This window comes from Chenopodium quinoa, unplaced genomic scaffold (genome assembly GCF_001683475.1).
Source record: "Chenopodium quinoa cultivar QQ74 unplaced genomic scaffold, ASM168347v1, whole genome shotgun sequence".
Taxonomy (NCBI): domain Eukaryota; kingdom Viridiplantae; phylum Streptophyta; class Magnoliopsida; order Caryophyllales; family Amaranthaceae; genus Chenopodium; species Chenopodium quinoa.
Window position 1 is genome coordinate 552,170 of NW_018743373.1, and position 7,823 is coordinate 559,992.

General features: G+C 32.8%; 1 protein-coding gene across 1 annotated transcript; it reads left to right on the forward strand.

Annotated features, from left to right (window-relative positions):
* The first annotated feature begins 2,491 nt into the window (after positions 1-2,491).
* Positions 2,492-7,528, forward strand: LOC110738100. Its single transcript, XM_021918466.1, has 2 exons — positions 2,492-2,703; positions 5,054-7,528. The coding sequence occupies exon 2, from the start codon at positions 5,112-5,114 to the stop codon at positions 6,960-6,962; it is 1,851 nt and encodes a 616-aa protein (XP_021774158.1). The 5' UTR covers positions 2,492-2,703; positions 5,054-5,111; the 3' UTR covers positions 6,963-7,528.
* Positions 7,529-7,823: the final 295 nt, after the last annotated feature.

The following is a 7,823-nucleotide window of genomic DNA, read 5'->3' on the forward strand; positions in this document are numbered from 1 at the left end:
TTTATGCATCCTTTGCGAAAAATCAATTAAAAGACCAATACCAAGGTTAGAGATCTATGAATAGTTTATAATTTAAATGTTAATCATATATATTTAATTTAATTAGCTATTGATTTTTTTTATAAAATGCATATAGGTATCGTTTGGAGCTTGGTGTTGAAGATCATAGTGGTTCGACCATATTTGTTATATTTGATGAAGAAGCTAAGAAGTTAATTAGTCAAGATGCAAGTACTGTTTTTGAAGCTCATATATATGAAAAGGTTATCCTTTTTTAAAAACAATTATATATTATAATGATAATTCAAAATATTGATTATATAATATTATATTTATTATAAAATCATCTTTTGTAGGCTAATAACAAAGATGATGCTAGCGATAATGACGCAGAATCAGAAATACCAATGATAATTAAAAATATCATTGGGATCACGACAAACCTTCACTGTAATGAAAATTTTTGAAACAATTATCCTTGAGGTATGTTTTAACTTTTTAAAATTATTAAAATTTTATTAAATTTTTCCAAAAAAATAATTGTTATACTAACTATTTCATATAAAGGATGACAAAGAAACTACAACAAATAAAGATGAAGATACAAGTAAGGATAATGGAAAACGGACTCTTAATGAATCTGATAGTAAAGATGATAAAGATTCAAGCAACAACACATTTAAAAAATCAAAGGTATCTATCTAATTTTTCTCAAAATTAGCTATTATATTTTTAAAATAATATACTAATTAATTGTTTAAAAAATATATTTATATTGCAGGCTTAATTCCATGATCAACATAACAAGTTTCATAGTGCGAAGGGATATTCAAGCTTCGAAATTATCATCCATCCATTATGTAGTTTTTATATACTTCATTAAATAATCATTGGTTATTTTAGAATTTCATTATTAAGTTAGCCATTAGACTATTTAGCAATTTCTTCATATGATTTTAAATTATTATGTACTCCAATATTTTAGATTTTACTTTTATAAGAGATCTTATACGTTTTATTATTAATTATAAATTTGAATTCTTGAATTGGAAGACCTGAATTTGTAAGTGTTTCAGGATAATTATAAATTTATAAATAGTAGTATTATTTTAAGAAAATATAGTGACCATATTACAATTCAGGCCGTAAAACTTGAATTTCTTATGAGAATATATATATGATCGTGCATGTAATTTAATCAAGTCTCATTTAGTCTTTTCATTTTGATTTGGAAACTTTAAGAAAGGGTAATATAATAATATCATACAAAAAAATTAAAAGAGGAAAATTTTTGATATATTTTTTGATAGAAGAAAGGGGTAGCCTTTTCAAATCTACCCGAAAACCCGAAAAACCGATCCGTAACCGTTCCGAAAATTAGGGTAACCAATTAATTAAAATAATCCATACAAGTGTTTCCATCAAAAAAAAAATTCCAAACAAATTAACAATAAAAATAATAATACAAAATAATAATAGTAATCATAATAATATTACAAAAAAAAATAAAAAAAATATAAACTAACCCGATGTACATGGAAATATGGATTGGAATACAAAATATTAAATAAGCTCAACAATAAAAAAATATAATAAAATTTATGTAAAAAAGATAATATTTATTGTATTTCCTTATAAATAGACATAAAACTATTTCATAATACATGCATCAACAATTAACCACACAATACGTAAAAATAATAATCATTGGTTTAATATCAAACCTACATGGCTTTACAATACCCTTCGCAAAACCTATATGATGAGAATATCCAACAACATCAACCACAACTCAACATGATGAGGGATGCAATGGAAAACGAAGATAGTGCGAGGACCGAAGACGAGAAAAGAACAATCTTGACACCAACATTCTTCGGAGACATAAGATACATGTACCAGAATTATATAAAAAGAATAGACACTACATACTACACACTTGAGATGGAAAAGGAGAATAGAGTAATTTTGCCGGCATCATTCACGGGAGGACCAAGATTCATACACCACAATTACATAAGCAAAATATACTCTCCATAGAGGAGATGAAGATAAAATCCGTCTAAAACTAGCAGTTTTATTTCTAATTATGTTATTAATAAAAATATTTCTAATTATGTTATTAATAAAAAGTAGTATTTAATAAGTTGAAATAATTATATTTTTTCTTTGTAAAGAATTGCAATATTATATCGACTAAATTAATAATTCATCTCTTCATTATTTTAAATGTAATAATTCATCTCTTTATTATTTTAAATGTATTTGATTAATAAATATTGAAGAAAATAATAAAAATAAAAAGCTATAAATAAACCCGTGCATCTCATAATTAAAAATAATAATAATACAAAAAGTAAAAATACTAAAATACTAATAATAATAATCTATAAACTAATCCGTGCATTGCACGGGCTTCGCACCTAGTAATATAATAAATGGGTAAATTTTTCTTGTAGAAAAAAGGGGTATATTTTTATAATAAAAAAAATTAAAAAAATATAGTTTACTGAAAAAACGAGAAACCCGTTTCGGATCCATTTAACTCTAAAGTCGTCGACTTTGATGTTCTTCCGAAATTGTTGATTGTTATCCGTCTTTTCAAAATTGAAGGGTTTCAGGTTTCGTTTTAATCTTAAACGAAACGCAAAGGTTTCGATCTTTCTTCAAATGTTTCGGCCCTTTTATCTCCCACTCTTTCAGGTATTTTAATTTAAACCCCACTTAATCTTTTTTATTTCTTCCCCCTTTTTTCGATCAATTATTTTGGGATTTACTATATCTTACTTGTGATTGTTGATTTGATGATCGCACAAATTATTAAAAAATATTAATACAATTATTTGTTGTTTGTTTATAATTTTAGCATATGATCTTTGTTGAAGTCAAATGGATTTAAGAGTATATGTTTTTGATTAGGGTTTTGATTATTTATGGTTTTGTTGAATTGGGTATTTTAGGAAAAAAATTGTGGAACTGTTGAAACGTTGTAATTTGATTTATGATGTTTATGGTTTTGATTATTGTGTTTGTTATATGGTTAGCTGCTCTATTGTTCATGCGTGTGAAATTGATCAATCTTGGATATCGATATCGATTTTCTCAAACGGGTTGTAGTGGAGAGCTCTTATGATCTTTGATCAGTTTATGTGACCACAAATATGGGTTAACATAGTAACATAAGTTGAGGTACCAAATTTGGAATGATGATATAGTTAGATTAATATGATGTCTATAGGACTCTATATTGGGTTGTACAGTAGTTGATTTCGGATATTGACAATTGACATAGGCTTATTCAAACGGGTTGAAGTGGAGAGCTTTTATGTTATTTGATCATCCTATAACAAATTATGTTGAGTTTCCAAATGTTGAATGATAGTATAGTATATAGTTTAGTTAAATTAATGTCTATACTCTATAGGGTTCTATATTGGATTGCCGGTAGCTATTGGCTTGTCTTGGCTGTGTCGTGTTGTTGTAATGGATTTAGACTAACCTCACTAACTTTTAGTTCTATTTTCTTTAAATTGAGGAAAAAGTGGTTTAACATGTTTGAACTGTAAATAAAGCAATTGGTGAGAGATGACAAATAGATTCTTTTGTTTTTCAGATGGTTTTTGTGTTAGCCTATCGTTAGTTATAGGCATACCTGCATCAAGTCCCTTCCTATATTGTTAGCCTATTACAAGTTTTTGTGGCTTGAGTTGATGGTGAATTTTGCCGATTTTAGTTACAATAGTACTGATCTCTGAATCGTCATAATTATAAAGACCGAATAAATGTGCTTGGGTGTGTGAAGCATTGCTTTTTTAAAGAGTATGACTGGGGGTGTAAAAGAGCAACCTGAAACTATGTTGTTAAAGCTTTTACTGTTTTAAGATCTGGTTTGCGGGAAAGTTGGGGTGGGCAATTATTGATCAGGATTCAGTTACTTGTCTAAGGCATTCTGATGATGCTTGATACTATTGGTTGGTATTTCACTATGATTGTGGCTGCTTTTGATTTTTTGGTGAAAAGAAGCATGATAAATTGTATTGTGTGTATCTTTTGTCAATCTCAATAAACAACATTTTCTTCTTATCCTGCCCCCCCCCCCCCCCCGCCTCCCTCTTTTTTTTTTTTTTTTCCTTCTTTGGCTAGGAACTTAAGTAAGGACATGGAGCATTAGATGCATTCAATAGTGGGTTTTATCAAAAAAGTTGGTGAACTTTTTCATGCTTTATCTAACAGATACTTTCTGGTTTCCGTAAGAACATAAGATATTCCTCAGGACATATTTTAGGAGTTAACATTGAAGGGTTTTTTTTCCCTTGCAATTCGACTACTATGGCTGCTACTGGGAGTAAATGATTCATGATTGTGTGTAGTGAATTACTGTAAATTCTATACCATCACTAACTAAAGATCTCCGTCTTTCTGAACTAAATAATGATTGAAGCTCAATTTCGCTATCAACCTAAAAGTTGTAGGTTGATTTCAAATGTGGACTTTCTTTAAACTGGTGTTATCTTTGTAATTTATGAAATCCAATTACATGCTTTTGCTTTTTTACCAACGAAGTTTAAAGATTTAGTTTAATGGTTATGATGAAACGACAATGCTAGATATGTTTCATGTCATGTCATGTCATGTCCTAATAGGTAAGCCTCAATGTGTTTTAAGCTGTTTAACTACAGTACACTGAATTAGCTTTGCTTTAGTAATGAAAATAGATAGTAGCTCATACAGGCACAAAGAAGAGTACGTCTCACATCTACTGACAATTGAAAATGGGAAAGTGTATTGAATGACATAGCATGATAGCATCAATATGGCCAATGATAAATTTTGTTGTATTGTGCATTGCTTGATCAAAATTTAGTTGCCTGTAATGTAGCTTGATTACATAGTAAAGGCTTTTAATCCATATCTTAGTTAGACAAGTAGCCAAAGTAATTTAGTACATCTGATGTTAGTCCTATGGCTGCACAACTTTAACCATTTTTTAGGTTTTCTCCTGTGATCTAGTTTTATAAATGTCTCACCGTATATTTCTGGTTCATCTTTGTAGGCCTACATTTGTGTTGTTCGTTGTCCACTTGCCCCAACTGTTTCTTTTATGAGAAAACATGCCTACTGAGACTGATAAATGGGGTTGGAAACATGTTAGTGTTTTTGGTGGATTTGATAAAGGTAGTGGTACAAAAAGATGGAAATGCAATCATTGTAATGTAAGATACAATGGTTCCTATTCACGAGTGAGGGCCCATCTTCTTGGATTCACTGGTGTTGGTGTGAAAAGTTGCCCAGCAATCGACAAATCTTTAAGAGAAGAATTCCGGATATTAGAAGAGGAACGCCTTCACAGGAAGAAGAAAAAGAATCCTCTTAGTGCGAAGATTGGTAAGCGCATGAAGAATTGCCAATTGAATTTCACTAGCCCGATTAGAACTCTTGCTAAAGAGGATGTAGATGAGAATGTAGCCAGATTTTTTTATGCTGATGGATTGAACATGAATGTAGTGAACTCCCCATACTTTCGAGAAATGATCAGAGCAGTTGCAGCTTATGGTCCTGGATATGAACTCCCCTCTAAACATATGTTATCAGATACCTGTTTAATTAAAGAAAAAGCAAAGCTAGAAAAAGCCATAACCTTAGTCAGGGAGTCCTGGCCTCACACTGGATGCACAATTATATGTGTCAATCGTGTCGATGGATCGCTTGGTTGCTTTTGTATCAACTTCTTCATTGCGAGCCCGAGGGGTGTTATGTTTCTGAAATCAATTGATATAAATGAAGGGGATGAAGCTGACAATTTATTTATCAATGTTCTCAGTGATGCAATAGTAGAAATTGGGCCCAGAAATGTAATTCAAATAATTACCCACCTTGGCCAGGCAAGTAGTGCTTTTGAATCTGTTATATTATCAAAGTTCCCTCATATATTTTGGTCCCATTGCACTTCACATTCTATCCATCTTCTTATGGAAGAGATTGCTGAATTGGACTGGATGAAAGCTGTTGTTTTGTGTGCTAGAGGAATTGAGCAAGTTATTTCATCTTACCAACGATATTCTTCTTGTGTTTTATACAATTCAATGGAGATTTCTGATTCTCTGTCTTTGAAGTTTGCACCTTCATTCTGTTTGGTCCAAAGAATTTTTCAGATGAAGGAAGAGTTGCAAGATTTAGTCATGAGCATTGAGTGGAAGCAGTGGAAGGTTACTGATTTATGCGATGTTGTCAATACAGAAGCCACTGTGTTAGGGGATGAATTCTGGGCTAGGGCTCAGCTGATGTTGCAGCTTAGTGAACCTTTTGTTAGACTACTTGCTACGTTCAATATCGACAAATCTGTCATGGGGAATGTGTACAACTGGCGGGTTCAGTCACTTGAAGCTGTGAGGAGCAGGGGCATTGATGACATTGCACTTAGTCAAATGGAGTTACTGATAGAGAGTAGATGGGATATGCTATTTTCCCCCCTCCATGCAGCCGGCTATATGCTGAACCCAAAATATTTTGGGAGAGGTCAGAGCAAGGATAAAACTGTTATGCGGGGATGGAAGGCCACTCTAGAACGATATGAGCATGAAAGTGCTACAAGGCGTTTACTAAGAGAACAACTTAGTGTTTATTGGAGATCCGAGGGATCATTCGGAGAGGAAGATGCCGTCGAATGTAGAGATAAGATGGACCCAGTTGCGTGGTGGGAGAATTTTGGTTTTGAGACACCCCACTTGCAGACTTTAGCCATAAAGGTGCTGAGCCAGGTTTCTAGTGTATCGCTGTGTAGAGATAGTGCCCAATGTGACAGCCTTCCATGTCGAGAAACTGTGAAAAAGATGGGAGTGGAAAGAGTGGAGGATCTTGCGTTTGTGAGAAACAATCTTGGCCTTCTGAGCCTAAAACATGGGAGCATAAACTTTATATCTATGCCTAAAAGTGGGAATATGTGTTGTTCGACTGGATGTTGATAGCTATGCATTGTTCTGAGATGAAGTGTTAAAAGTTCAAGGCTTGTACATGGATATAAATATTTGTTGCCAGTATCTTCAGGTTGGTGGACTTCCATTGATGCAGCCAAGTTGAAGATATTACACTGCGCATTGATGGATGAGTATACAACTATAACTTGGGATGGACTTTTTCAGAGTCGGTATTTGTCTACTGAAGTGAATTTTACTCTGAAACATTTTACAAGTCGATATATTGTGCATTTTACTTCACTGCATAGGGCTTTGTCTCAGAGAAAGGATGTGTTTCCGAGATAGTAGCATGCTGTGAGTGTATATTGCAGGTTGAGTCACATTTGATTGTAACTTACCATTAGCAGCGTCTTGCAAGATGTAAATTGGAGAAAACATGATGGCCTATGATACTGTCCTATGTTATATACTTCCCCGTCCAACTAAGATTGTCCCATTTCACCCAAAAAGCTCCCACAAATAATGGTCAAATGAAGCAATCTTAGTTGGACAGAGGGAGTATGTGTAGTTATTAATGTTGATTAATTTCTTGTGATACCGCCCAACATTGTTTACTTGCTTTTCTTTTTTATATCAGCACAAAAAAAAAATTCTTGAGGAGCTTTCACCCTTAGGCCTTGGGTTAGAATGAACGAGCAAGCAAAGCAAAGCCTTCTTAGTTGTGGTGTCGACGATCCAACTCCCCGCTGTATAGGCAAGAGAATACAGTATGGTTGAGTGACGTCCGAAATCCGAAGATGTTGGACATATCTAATTATAGCCATGGACTAACTTGTTCCATGCAACATCTCTCTTGCTGATTTCTTTTGGTGGCAAAGCTGGGCAAAGCTTGACTATCTAAATTGGGCA

Excerpts from the sequence above, each read along its gene's own strand:
- LOC110738100 (XM_021918466.1), top strand. The coding sequence starts at position 5,112 with ATGCCTACTGAGACTGATAAATGGGGTTGGAAACATGTTAGTGTTTTT.